The sequence below is a fragment of the Halichoeres trimaculatus genome, unplaced genomic scaffold (genome assembly GCF_033239565.1).
Source record: "Halichoeres trimaculatus isolate MK-OKI-2021-1 unplaced genomic scaffold, fHalTri1.1 fHalTri1_scaffold_22, whole genome shotgun sequence".
In the NCBI taxonomy this organism is placed as follows: Eukaryota; Metazoa; Chordata; class Actinopteri; order Labriformes; family Labridae; genus Halichoeres; species Halichoeres trimaculatus.
Window position 1 is genome coordinate 22,063,779 of NW_027437200.1, and position 14,762 is coordinate 22,078,540.

Genomic DNA, 14,762 nt, shown 5'->3' on the forward strand with positions numbered 1-14,762 from the left:
AATACAATGTTAGTGTTAATTAGGCTGCAGCGCCACCCTCTGGCCTGGAGTCTCAAAATTTGGGACTCACAGCCCCTTTAAAGAAACAGACACACAGACAGACTTGTGCCTTTTCTAGCACTGTGACCCTTTGTTCTCCTTCAGAATTAAAAGTTTGGACAAAATTACAACTGGAAAGCTGCCAAAACTCAGTGAGTCTCTGCCTCTGTCCGTCGGTGAGTGTGTGTGTGTGTGTGTATGTGCCTTTTGGACAGAGAAGAACAACATGTGGGTGCCTGTGCAGTCCGGCACAGCGATAGATAATCAATCAATCAATCAGACTTTATTTATACACATGCATCAACATACAACCCTCTACCCCAACACACCAACCCACACCTGAGTGCGCAAGGTGATCACAGCATAATTAAAACCTGTGTTGACCTGTTTTTTATGTTAGCAGAAAGAGAATTTAAGCAAATTTTACACTTGAGTGTTAGGATGTAAAATGAAGACTTCACTGTGTAACTGCTGAGAACACACCCATAACCTTAAATAATGATTGTACATCACTCTTTTTTTTTTAAACTGAGATTGCGCTGAATGTTATTACTGCATTCAACACCGTATCAAATATAAGAGAAAAGCACTATTTCATTTCGTTTCACAGTGTCAGGACTTTGCCTCTCTTATTTGAAGGTGATGAGGTACTCTGGGTAGGCCTGGTCATCGTGGAAAACCACAAACATGGTGGGCGACGCCACGTTGTCCACCACGCTGTCGAAGCAGTCGGAGCGATCCGAGCCTCGGGGCGGGGCAGCTTTCAATGAAGGATTGCCCACAGTGTAAAGACCGGTCAGGACACGAGCGACGTACACACGCTTTAGGCCTGATGGATCCGCTGGTGCAAATCCCCCCGCTGAGTAGTCTGGGTTGACTGCGAAGTAGACGCCCTTTCCGTATCGAGCAGCTGTAATAAACCAAACAGAAGAAGTACTCAGTTCTGTATCCACCATGGGAACTTTCTCAAGGAACTTCAAAGTTGTACTTGTAATTTTTCCTGTGCAGGAATCCCATTTAAACTGACCCCCTAGAAGGTTCCTCTTGGGGGGCTGTACATCCAGGAAGTCCGGGGACCTAAGGAGGTGCAATTCTGCTGCAGGATTTTTTATTTTTTAAGCTAGCCTTTTCAAAGAACTTAGAACTACACAGGGACCATAGAAATAGGGACGGGTACCTTTCACATTTGAAATGATACGGTACAGATGCCAGGTACCTTGCATTCTGTTCTGAATGGTACTAATTTTTAGTACTTTTTTGTGTTTATGTGATAAAAAATATCAATTTGTTGAACAAAAAAGTATTTTTAAATTATTGACATATTTATTCTTCAATATAAACTTGCATTGCTGTGTTTATGTCCAGCTTGAAAAATTGACTAAACATGGTACCTTTTGATTTTTTGTGAATCGGTACTCCTTACTTTTGACATAATTCAGTTGGAACCTTTAAAAGTACCTAAATCTGTACACATCCCTACTTAGAAATGAAGTTTATATGACTTGTTTGTTTCTGAAAGACCCCTGCTGTAAGTTTGGTTCTTGAATTTAGTAGTCCTTTAGATTCAGGGTCTTTGGGATGGGGACTTGTTGCGCTGAATATTCCAACAAAAGGAGTGGTGACAGTACTCGTCAGGCTCTTTCCCAAATCCACCAAATGGCCAAGGGTCTTAAGACCTGTCCTTCTCCTTTAAGAGAAAGACTATACATCCTAGAGATACAGGGATCTAAGGAGGTGCAATTACGCTGCAGGATTTTCTTAAGCTACCAAGATGTCTGAAGGTACTTTGTGAGTTCCTGCTACAGACCTGAGGCCTTTTCAAGGAACTCAGAATTTCACAGGGACCATCGTAATGAAGTGCAGATGACTTGTTTGCTTCTGACAGACCCCTGCCGTAAGTTTAGCTCTTGAATTTAGTAGTCCTTTAGGTTCAGGGTCTTTGGGATGGGGACTTGCTGCCCTGAATACTCCAAAAAATGGAGTGGTGACAGTACTCATCAGGCTCTTTCCCAAATCCCCCAAATGACCAAGGGTCTTAAGACCTGTCCTAGGACAGGAAGTTATAAATGCCTTGAAAATGAGACACTACAACTAGAAGTCCCAGGTTCTTTTGGTGAAATGAAGCTTTGGCCAAGTGCCCCAAGAAGTAGGAGGTGATCGCCTTTACCTGATCGGCAACACTTGCACATTCCTACCCTTGACAATCAATGTTACACCTCATTTAGACACTGGTGGAAAGAAGGTATGAGACTTCTGAAGGCATTCAAAGTGTTCCTGCCACGGACTTAAGGCCTTTTTCAAGGAACTAAGCTTTACAAAGGGACCATACAAATTAGGTGCAAGTTACTTCTTTGCTTCTCAAAAGACCCCTGCTGGAAATGATGACCTCTTGGAAGTGTAATGTTTGGGGGGTAAGGACTTGAAATGCAGATTGTCCAAGTGGAGTGCTGACAGCCAAATGTCCACAGGTCTTAGACCTTAGTGGAAACCCAGAAAAAGACAGGACCTTCAAATTTCCTGGCGATGAGCTATTGCAAGGAAAAGTCCCAGGTTCTTTTGGTAGAAATGAAGCTTTGGCCAAGTGCCCCAAGAAGTAGGAGGTGATCACCTTTACCTAATCGGCAAGACTTCTGCATTCTTACTCTTGACTATCAATGTTATACCTCATTTAGCCACCTATGACCACACTTCTCACCGTTAGTTCCTGCAAAGCCCCGGTCAAACTTGTCTCTTTCGATGCAGTAGCATGATTCTGCAGATGTGCCGTGGTACAGAACCTTCTCTCCGAGCTTTGCTGGACCATTCTTGGCGAGAATTCGCTGCTTACATATGGTGAAGGCGTGCCACAGGTACAAGTTTTGCACACGTTCAATCTGAGAAGAAAAGAGAAAATGATCAGTTCATCTTGAGTACCAGTTCCTCAAATGTACAAGGGTAGAAATCAGTTTTTGCGCAACCATTCTTACTTTACAGATGTTGTATCTGGCTGTTTTGAGGAAGCCTTGGGCCACATCCTGGTACTCCTTTGTGGTAGACTGCAGCTCAACCTTCTTAAAAAGTTCCTCTCCCATTGGTTCCCAGTGACGTGGCAACTCTAACACTGAAGACAGAGTCACACAGATGAGCATTTTTGATGAGTTAATCAGTTTTAGAATCTGGTGATAGAAGTTTGATAAGAACTAAGAAATCCTGAGATCTGACTTACTTGTTTCAGCATGGTTTCGTTTCACTTCGTATGTTTCGCCTGTTGTCCAGTTCGTGGCCTGTCTTGCTCTGATGTTTACTGTCACCTTCGTGCCGTCTGGTGCTGAAACAATCTCTGACACCTGCTCTTTCAACAGCGCCTGCTCCAGTAAGTAGTTTTCATGCAGGCTCAGCTCGTGCCAGGTGCCACTGAGTCGATCCATAATGGACCACTGGGTAGAAAGAGCCAGGATCGCTTCGTCTTTGTCTTGGATGTCTCCTGCAAGTGCTTTGTGGATTGCGTTGTGCACCAGCTCAGTGACGCTGAGGACGTCCTCTTTCAGGCCTTTCAGCACATAGACCTCTTCTGCTGGCTGATCTTGAGTTGCCCCTCTAGCTGCATTCCCTGCTCTGTTTCCATCCGACCCCACAGATCCTCGAAGTCTCTGGTACCCCAGGCTTATTTCTAAGATGCTAATTTTTGCCAGCACTGCCTCCAGCTCCATGGTTTCCAGCCTGGAGAAATCGCACACATCCACCCTCCTCTCCAACAGCTGCTTCTGCAGGAAACCCTCCAGATCTGTCTTGATGGTCCTTACGGTGTCTGGACTACCACGGCTGATCACACTTATCACAGCTGGAGGCGGTTTGGATGAGAGGAAGGTTTGTTCTTGTGCTGCTGAGGCTGGGGAGGTTCTTTGTTTCTTGATGTTTAACTTCTTGAGTATTTGTTTCGCTTTTTCTGTGAAACGACAAATGTTGGTGTGAAAATGTGTCTTATTTGCTATCCAATCTCACATTCAAGGAAATCATACAGAGAAATTAATTTAAATAGATTGTTTCTCAATCTGAGACCATCTTTATGTTAACAGTTTTTTTTTATTTGGACAAACATGTTGAGCCTTACAAGTGTCAAGATGTCATCAGACGATTCTGAAAACAATGTATTTGTTAGAAACACTTCTTCATAGCTATCAAGAGGTGGACGCTGCAATTCAACATTGGATGTTCAAAGATTTGGTCCACCAGAAAAAATAAACAATCAATTCAGAGTCCAGCCAACAAAAGATGTTTCTGTTTATCCTTTTGACTTTTTCAAAGGATCCAGACTTCTCAATGTTTTTCTAACTTACATTTCAGAAGATTTTTTATTATTTATTCATAAAAAAATAGTATTCTGAAAAAGTTTGAATCCTTATAATACACTTTAAGCTAAAAAATCAGAAAATATAAAATAAAAATATAAATTAAAAAATATTAAAACAATTTAAAAAAGGAAAGGAAATTTCTAAAAAAAAAAGGTTAAATCCTAATAAATGTTAGAACCCTAAAAAAATAGCACCCAGAAAAAGTTAGACTTCTGAATTCCGAAAAAGGTCGTTATCTGAAAGCATTTAATTTCCAAAAATGGCAGTATCTAGAAAAGATTATAATCCTGAAATAAAAATTTGCATAAAACAAATTAAAACTTCTGTAAAAAGGCAAATTTCGAAAAAAATAATGTATTGGAAAAAAATAATTCTGACAAAAAATTCAAATAAAAAATTCTGAAAAAGAATTCTGAAAAAAGACATTAAACTGAAAGAGGTTCAATTTAGGACAAGAAATTCTAAAAAGGGTCATAACCACATAAATTGAAAAAAAAAAAACTGAATTTAGAAAAAGTATTTATCTGAAAGCATTTAATTTCAAAAATTTCAGTATCTTAAAAAGGTTATAATCCAATTTAAAATATATATATAAAATTCTTGTAAAACTTTAATCCTGAAATTAATGATGTATTGGAAAAAAAATATCTTGAGAAAAAATTCATATTAAAAAAAATCTGAAAAAGTTGGAATCCTGAAAAAATAACATTAATCTGAAAAAAAGTTCAAACTTGGAAAAAAAGAAATTCTGAAAAAAGACTTTTTTAAATAAATAAAAAAATAACGTGAATTTATAAAAAGCAGAGTTCTGAAAAAGTGTCTTTTGGGGAAAAATAATAGAACTATAAAAGTTGCTGGTATTTTTTAAAAGGTTTGGTAACAATACTTAGAGTTCCACGCTAATTCAGGGTTCTCAGGCTTCTAAGAATTCACTGCAAATATTGATTTATTCCCAAAATTCTGAAATCAATAGCCACAAGGAGATACAACGCTACCCTGCCGTTTTGTGTTTCTTTTTGCTCACCCTTTCGAGATTCTGATTTACATTTTCACTACCAGCTCACTCGATATCATGTCTTACAAACCAAAAAAAGAGAATAAATTGCTAATTACTGATAATTTCAAAGAAACAAACCTTTTAAGGTGAGGTGGGGAGTCGCTGTCTGTCCAAAGCGGTTCTCCAGCTCTGATCTGCGAGAACACGATTCATGACATAAGTTTGGACCATGAAGTCAAAACTGAAGCAGCAACTTTGCTTTAACTGTTGTAAGGTTCGTCTCTGACCTGAAAGCCTGAAAGACGGCTTGTTCCAGGATGACAATGCGAATGAGTGACAGGGAATTTGGTTTCAGGTCTGTTATTGCTGATGTCAAACCATCCAGCATGGCTTTACACGCTGCATTTAAGTCCATGCCAGCGGCACCTGAAAAGAAAATGTGAAGTTGACCATGATACAAAACAACCCGTAAAAGCTAACAGACACACTCACACATGAATATTCTTATGCTGTCAGTACAAACCGGTGTTTATTGCTGGGAACGCTGCTGAGCAGAAGCCTTTGGTCTCACACTGCTTCAGTATCTTCTTGCAGTTTTTCCTGAATACCTGAGGGTCACGCCTAAAACTAGCGTGAATGATTTCTTTACAGCCAAGCAATCCAGGTCCTGTGGTGTGATAGCAGTCAGCTGGAATTCCCACTGAAGAAAAAGGAAACAACCCAAGTTAAAGGCGAAAGTCTTATTTGAGCTGGATAGATGGGTAAAATAAACAAGATGTGGACAAAACTTCATTATAGAAAATTAAACAGGGGGTGAAGTAACTTCTACGACTCATGTTCCTCAGAGCAAAAAGGGCAGAAGGGAATACACCAAAAAACAGTGTCCCAAATTTGTGTTTTGCCAAAATAAAAAAAATAGTTAAAAAAAAAAAATTAAGAATTTTGAAAAGTTAGAAGTATTTTGCTACATCATAGAAGAAACTGAAACTTAATGACAACGTAAACGAGAAGTGACAGACTTTAAGAAATCAAGATCAGTCCACTATCCCACCAACCTCTGGCCAGCTCTGCTTGAACAGTGGACCCTGCTGCAGTCAGGATGGCTTTGGACACACCTGCAGAGTTTGAAGCTTAAAGTTATGATCAGGTCTTACCCGGGTTGGTTCAGAGTACAGTAATCTACATGTCAGGTACTGTTTCTGTAAAGTCAATGAAAACGTTTAAAAAACATCTGTTAATGATACCTGACTGGTTGGGGGAGAAATCTGTTGTGTTGACAATGACGTCAGTGGTCTCATGGACGATGTCGCCATTGACCATCTGAAGCCTGACTCCGCCCAGCGTGGCCGTGACCCCGTCGTTGGTCATGGAGACGTGGCGGTAAAAGGTCGCTAAAATCAAGCAGATTAGAAAATGAAATCAAAACTCAAGTACTTAAAACAATTTGATTCCTAATCCATATCTTGATATTTTTGGGCCATGTCACGATATACAATATTTATCTCAATATGTTGACTTAGATGGAACTCCAAATCAGTGTGTGACATCATCAACTGCAGCACAGTGAAGAGTGAAATTTATGTTCAAAATTTATGGAAACAACTTGTCATATAGGCCAGAACACTGACCTAATCTGTGTAAAAAATAGAATATTTTTGTAGAAAATTTTGTCAGCAATCCATTAATGTTATTTCCAAACCTGTGCAACTTTTACTTTTTTTGTCTAGAGGCCCAAATGTGGCAGCCTGCATGGGCAGGAATGAAAAACCCATGTATTTACATTGAGGGAGCTGAGAGTGCTTCTTTGAGGTTTGCCGACTTTGAGGGTTTGCCATTTGAAAACCGAGTCTGAAATACTAACTTTCACAAGAAATTTTGTAGAGCAGGGTCGAGTCTGTCATGTAAGCGAATCCCATGCCGATACCACTTATGGTTTCGGAGGAGATCGTTTTTGCAGAAAGGGTAAAAAAATTGTTGAAATCTTATTTTGAAAGGCAAATTGCCAGTTTCCTGTGCAAGACAGGTAAAAAATACCACCACCCTAGCGCTGGTTTCATCTCTCTACGACATTCCTACCGCCTGCTAGGGCAGTTTTAGTGTGTTTTTGAGTGCTTAGGTGGCGCTAGAGGGAATATTATGTAGAGGTCGACCGATATGGGTTTTTTGGGGGGCCGATGCCGATGCTTTCCAAATTTGGGCAGCCGATGCCTATATGCATAGCCGATTTTTCCAATTTGATATTCAGGCCGATTGTTAAATGAATATATATTTATCACATTTTTGTGAAACGCAGCAATTTCTGAGCAACTAAAAGAAATCTATTACAACAAGTCGTGTCCAGTCCTCTGAACATTTATTCAGTTTTCAAAACAATGAAATATTTTGTCTGAGTAAACACACAATGTAACAAGCAGTAGTAAACATTCACACTCTTCTTAAAATGTCAAAAAAGAAATTTAAACTTTTTAATATAATTTGAACAAAAGTATGTAATGTATCCAAGTGGTTCCACAAGTTTGAGGTGCTCATCTTTTTTGTGCCTGATCAAAAATTGCGTCATTTTATACAACGGATCAAAAATCGGCTTTTTAAAAGAAAATACGGCCGATGGCCGATAGAGACAAATGTCCAAATCGGTCTACCTCTAATATTATGGGATTTTGGGGGTAACGTTTGGTATTATCATTAAATTTTTTTGAATTAAATTTTTTAATTGTCTCATTGCTCTGACACACAAAACACAAAAACAACAGTATGCACTCAACACTTGTATGCAAACACATCAAAAGTCACAAATAGGTTAAAACTCACTAACTCCCAACCGTATGATTTTTCTGATTGGCTGAGGTGATGTACTTTCGACCAATAGGAAAGGAGTGGCGTGTTTCTCTGTTGTATATATCACCCAGCCCTACCTTATCCAATAGTAAACACTGTAAAAGCAAATAAATTGACAGGAAGTAAAACCTTCAGCCTTTTAACCTCATAGCAATAACTGGTCATAAGCCTTTTTCCCATGCTGCCTTAAAACAAATGTTGCCGGCTTGAAAACTGTGAACAAAAGTGTTAAATTAACATCTGGAAATAAAACAGGTCATTGCTTGTCACTGACCTTGTTTGGGGTTAGCATCATTTGTGAATCCTCTGAGGTGCAGTTGTTCCTGGGCAGCTTGGAAAGCCTGAGGTAACAAAGAGTTTCATTCAGCCACCAAAAATCCAAACCAGCAGCAAGAGCTGAGTAAAGGTTCATAAAACTCAACCCCTTTCCAGAGTTTTACCTTGCTTGACTCTTTGTCGTTGGGGTGAATGATGATTTGAACAAGGGAAGCTGCTGCGTTGACGCGAGTCCGTTCAGACACTTGGACTTCCTCCAGTAGCACCCTGGAGGCTACACTGTGAGGAAAGCGTAGAGCAGCTCCAGTCCCAAGCACTGGAAGCGCCACTGATCTGTACCCTTTAATCCCACAGGAGGCCAAGACCTTTTTGACACCCTGCCTCAGGACCTTTAAGACACAAGGACGTCAAAGTAAACAAACCAGACAGTGTACAACAAAAAGGGACCCATGTAGGTCAGACTCACCTGAACTGCATTCCCATTCTGGTGATTATCCCAGGGAACGAGGTTGAGGAAGGCAACTCCTCTAGAGTGGAGTGAAGGCAAGCCCTCCACTATGACGATGTCACCAGGTGTTGTAGCTCCCCCTGCTGCCTGGTTAAACTTAACCTTTGCCAGCTGAGCCCCAGCCTTGTAGAACAAATCGTTTCCAACACGTGAAGACAGAGGATCATGGCCGACCATTGGACACACCAGGCAATCCACCTGAAGAACGCGACACTGTGCTTAATCAAAGTTCAAACTTTAAAACCCTCCTTCCTTTGGGGAATTTAAGTTGGTAGAAACTGGTGGAATGAAGGGTGCCACTCTGGATAGACTTGTGCAAGATTGGCAAAGGTTAGACCGACAAAATGTGGGTTGATTAATGGCACAAGTTTTAGGATTGCCTTTAGGATTGCCTTTTCCGTAAATCAAAACGTCAGGTTTAAGACTCCTCTTCAGTTGCCTGCACCCCCTTCCCTTATCACCACCCACTCATTGGACATTATCCCATACAAGTTTCTCACCTGCTGGGTCTCTATGGTCCCCTGAATGACCTCAACACGAATGCCATCACCAGGAAGTCCGGCAGCAGCTCCTCTTGCTGCATCCTGTGTCGATGCACTGGCTCCATTTCCCACGGTGATTCCTTGGAGGATCCTGTTGCATGCTTCCTGCATTGCCCTCACTACCTCTTCCTTGTGATCAATTAAGACTATCTTTCTCAAACTTCTGCCTCCGTGATTGCCAAATTTCTTCACGGCGGTTACGATGGCCTCAGCGCACACATGGAGAGGAACGCTGAACAGACCGGAGCTGATACAAGGCATGGCTATGGAGGTTAACTCCATTGATTCTGCCAAATTCAGAGCAGACTGGACTGTCTTCTCCAGTAACTCTCTTTCTCTACCACCGGATCTTCCACCAACAGGCCCAACAGCATGCAGCAACACCTTGCACTTCAAGTTCCCACCCGTGGTGGCGACGGCACTACCTGTGGGAATCTTCCCAGCTTGCACCAACAACTTGCTCTCCTGCTGCACTGCAGGGCCGCCTGCTGTACTGAGTGCACAGGCAACCCCTCCACCATGAACAAGGTTTTCATTGGCAGCATTTACTAAAGCATCAGCATCCTGCTTGGTGATGTCGCCAAGACGCACCAGAACCTGGATCCCTCCTTGAAGGCTGTAAGTAGCGACTGGACCAGAGGCCAGATCCTTCCTAGAAATATGAGGTTGCTGTTGAAGCTGTAGGAGGCACTTATGGGATTCAGCAACACTCAAAATGTTTTCTCTTCCAGACGAACTTTGGAAGTACTTTCCTGCTGCTGGCATGTCAATGGTGAATCTGTCCTTAACGAGAGAGTCCAGAAACGGACCCAGCCTGTTCCTGACCTCCGTCACTTTGCTGGATGGACCTTCCAGCAGAACCATGGGCTCAGAGGAAGATGTCAGGGGGAAAATGGTCACCCCAGAGTAGTCTAACCCGTTCAGCCGCAGCAGTTTAGGTAACTCTTGCAGCAGCTCTGGGAATGGGAGTACCACTTTGCCTTCGATGCTTGCCCGGTCCCAAATAAACTGCTCAACAACTTCACTCAGAGCTTCGAACTCTTTCGCGTGGCCGAGTAAGTGCACCTTGTTGTCTAAGCCAAACACAACCTGAGCCTTACATTGCCCTTGGTTCATCTCATTTGCCTCGCACTTAAGCTTTTGCTGAAGCTCAGAAGGCACAGCGGAGCAGTTTGGGAGGGAATATTTATTTTCCTTAAACTTTTCATGCAGTTTTCTTTCTGTGTCATCAAGTTTATCAGCAGAGAGGGTGTAGATTTGTAGCTCTGCGTCTCGTAACTCTACTTCCACTTCGTGTTGAACCCCTAAAAACTCACCCAGCAGCCCTGGTTCCCCATAAGCCTTCCTCAGAAAAGCCAAAAAGTGTAGGCTTAGGTCAGACACTGTCCTCTCTGAGACCAGCTCCTCCATGTTGGAGATCATTTCTCCAGCCTTGAGAATGTCATCCAAGGCCCCTTCCAAAACTATCTGACCTTCATCGCTTTGGGTGGCTTTCACCTCAGGAAAATATAGCCCTAAATTGTGCTCAATGTCTTTCCAGAGGAGGCGGAGTTTGGCCTTGCCTAGTCGCCGACTAGTCTGCTTCTTAGTCGCACCTCGTTTAACGCATAATTCTTCTGCGGCCCTCAACACAGCGTTCACCTGGAATTGCTTCCCAACCACAACAGCCGAGCCAACCTCACTGTACACCTTCACCTCACCTGCAGAGTCACAGGTCTGCAGCAAAGCCTTAACTTTGTGAGGGTCAGCCTCATGGTAGCAGAAGTAGCTATCAAAGACTTGGTCTACCTCGGCTTTCCAATCTGTAACGTCATTAGCAGCATCAGTTTGAGCCGAACTCTGGACCAACACCTTTCCTTCCTCTGGGTAAAGCTTGGCAGAGCAGGAAACAGAGGCAAGTTCTTCCTCTAGTTCTTTGTTTGCTTTGGGACTTTGGAGGTAACGAAGGAGGTGCGGCTCAAGGTGACGCTCATATTCTCCAACAACTGAGGGTTGGCTTGGCTCAAGAGTGGACTGCTGTTGTTGCTGTGAAAAAGAAAAACACAAGATCACCTTCAGTACAGATGTCATCATTGGAAGAAGTAGCATGGTGGATTGAGGGAGATACAGGGAATTGAAGGTCGGTTCACTTGAATGGGTGTCGGAATTGATCAAGGGCCACATACTTTGAGGACACGTGGGGCACATGTTTTCAAACTGGCATTTCAACTCTAAAACAGTAAAGTACAAAAGGGAACAACAATTTGGGTGCCGGTTTAGGTTGGTTAAATGGGACACCAAACGTATCGTAGCCTTGACTGCACATCATTATTCACTTGCCCCCTTGATATCACTATCTATCTCTCAAAAAAACTCATAAAACTTAAAAGTTTAACATTTCATTCGAACTGAGGCACTATTTTAGAAAAATGTCTGCACTAACCCGCACTGAAGAAACATCTTGATTCAGGCTTCTTGTCTTTCTTTGACAAATTGGACTTCCTTGTACAACCAGAACCAAAGGACCACCAGGAAACTCCAACAGGTGTTCAGATTTCTGCAGGACCCTCTGTTGAGCTGAGGCAAAAAAAGAAGTCGCTTGTGAAGGAGTGTTGTCTCATTTCCTTACATGATGATAAAAAGTTGAGGGATTTATTTTAATTTTTTTTAAAAGCCCTTGATACAAAAAAAATGCATTTTAATCGCAAGTTAGAAACTGTGAAACATGTGAATACAGCAAATGACAACTGAGTTTCACTAGATTTAACACTGCAAAGTTAATAGAAAAAAAGATATTGTCTGCAAAAGCATAAAAAAAATAAAAATAATAAAGAAAAATAAATACTTAATTAAAAATACATATAACTTACATTCATTTTGCATATTAATATTGTGTTACATCTATCATCCAACTAAATAATTGCAACAAAATAGAAAAAATAAAACAAGATAAAATAAATTTAAAAATAAAATACATTTAAAAAAAATATTGCTAACATTTTTTTGCATATTCATATTTTTTTGTATCTACTTAAAGTCTTTTGAGTGCAAAAGTCCAAATCATCTAATTTTAAATAATAGAAACAAAAATAAAATAAATATTGCTTTCATTCATTTTGCATATATATATATATATATATATATATATATATATATATATATATATATATATATATATATATATATATATATATATATATATATATATATATAATCTTAAGGTCTTTTAGAAGCAAAATTCTATATCATCTTAATTTAAATATTTTAATACAATGAAATTAATTAATTAACTTATTTAAAAAATGTATTGCTCACATCCATTTTGCATATTCATATTTGTTGTCTATCTGCTTAAGGTCTTTTAAATGCAAAAGTCCGAATCAACTTATTTTAAATAATGAAAAAAAAATTAATTTAATATTATAAAATAAAATAAAATAAAATAAAATAAAATATTGATTAAATTTATTTTGCATATATGTATATTTTTCTTTTATCTGCTTAAGGTCTTTTACATGGAGAAGTTTGTATTATCCTGATTTAAACAAATGTTTAAAAAGTTAATAAAATGAAAATAAAATAAAAATAAATCTAAAAAGTATTGCTTTCATTCATTTTGCATATCTATATTTTTTGTCCATATGCTTTAGGTCTTTTAAATGCATGAGTCCATATTATCTGTCAATCTGTGTAAATGGCTCAGTTTGTTGATAAATACCTTAAGCATGAATGAAATCATGTGATGATGCGGTGATAACCAGAAATACTTGTACCACAACATGCTCCACATGTTTTCTGTGCTATCACGTGACTTTTTGTGACCAGTAACACTTTGACGCACTATAATAAAGGTATTATTTACTGAGTAAATGTGAGTGTGAAAGTACCGTACAATGTTTTCTTTTTTCATTTATTATTATTAAATACTTAACAGTCGACGTATGATGGGCTATGTAAGAAAATCATATTGATGGTTGAAAAGGCTTTCAAAAAACTGATTTAGTTCTTAAATCAGTGAACTTCACTGAGAAAATGTTTAGTCATTGCAGATTTTACTTTCACTTTCACCTTCATGCGCACAACAGACTTGCACCAAGAAAAATAATGTTTCAGACTCAGTTTATCATAACAAATGATGTCTTACCTTCACGGTCTTTGAACACAATCTTATAAACATTATCTTTAATGTGAATAACCGAGCTGCAGTCTCCTCCTCCGGACTTTCGCCGGATTTGAAAGTAGGTCTCGACCCTCTTCTTCTTCTCCTCGTCCAGACTGCTGCAGTCGAAGTAAACTGGAAACTGGTAAATATCTTCCATGTTGCTGCAGCGTCGGCTCTTTAATTTTTCTCTTATATTAACTCATGTCCGGTTAGTTAGGAGCGGGTTCTGTCACTGAGGCTCAGCTGAGCGTCTGTGACAAGTGACAGCTGCGCGCGCATGATGCGTTCGATTACGTCCTCTGATACGTCACAAGATTTCCTCTTTGCTTCTCCTCTCTTTGAGCAAAGTGTTGCTGGGCTGAAATCTTTCCAACATTTGAGAAACGCTGCGTCAGTGTCTTTAGATCAGGGGTCAGCAACATTTACTTTCATAAGAGTCATTTTGCTTCAGCTCACCTGGATTAGGAGCTACAAAATCTACTTTATCTTCAAGTAAAAGAAGTGTGTAAAATTCTAAAACAGGAAAAAAAATAAAATAAAAATCTAGTGAATAACTAAACCAGAAGTTTTTGTGTTTATAAAATTGTAACTGTGATGTCTTAATTTTTATTTTATTTATGATACATTTGAAAATATTTATAACTCATTAAAAAAATGCAAAATTTAAAACAATTCAATATTTTGCTAATTTTTTCAAAAATTTTGAAAAAAAAAAGTTACATAAAAAAATAGATTTAAATAATGTGAAAAGTTCCCTAAAATTTGCCAAAATTTCATTAGTTTGCAAAAAAAGTAATTTCAAAATTTGCTTCATTTGCAAAAATAAAATAAAATAAATTCAAAATCTTCAAAAATATATTTTTTTCTACATCAAAAAAAATGTCAAAAAGTTGAAATACAAAAATTTGCAAAAACTTCAAAAAAATTGAAAGCTTTATAACAAAAGGTGACTTATATTTTACTATACAAAATCATAATACAATTTAATTTAGTGTCAATGTCTTTAATCATCATTTCCCTCTGCTGGAAAAAATATCTTGATCTATTTCTTTCTATTTCTATCTATCTATCTATCTATCTATCTATCTAT

General features: G+C 39.3%; 1 protein-coding gene across 1 annotated transcript; it reads right to left on the bottom strand.

Annotated features, from left to right (window-relative positions):
• Positions 1–334: 334 nt before the first annotated feature.
• On the bottom strand, positions 335–13,915 carry LOC141811152 (protein mono-ADP-ribosyltransferase PARP14-like). Its single transcript, XM_074699094.1, has 15 exons — positions 13,655–13,915; positions 11,954–12,087; positions 9,490–11,556; positions 8,948–9,187; positions 8,646–8,870; positions 8,480–8,546; positions 6,612–6,758; positions 6,423–6,482; positions 5,891–6,067; positions 5,655–5,793; positions 5,506–5,561; positions 3,245–3,964; positions 3,006–3,139; positions 2,735–2,912; positions 335–949 (listed from the first exon to the last, which is right to left on the bottom strand). Exons 1-15 carry the CDS (start codon positions 13,827–13,829, stop codon positions 669–671), a joined length of 4,800 nt encoding a protein of 1,599 aa, XP_074555195.1. The 5' UTR covers positions 13,830–13,915; the 3' UTR covers positions 335–668.
• Positions 13,916–14,762: the final 847 nt, after the last annotated feature.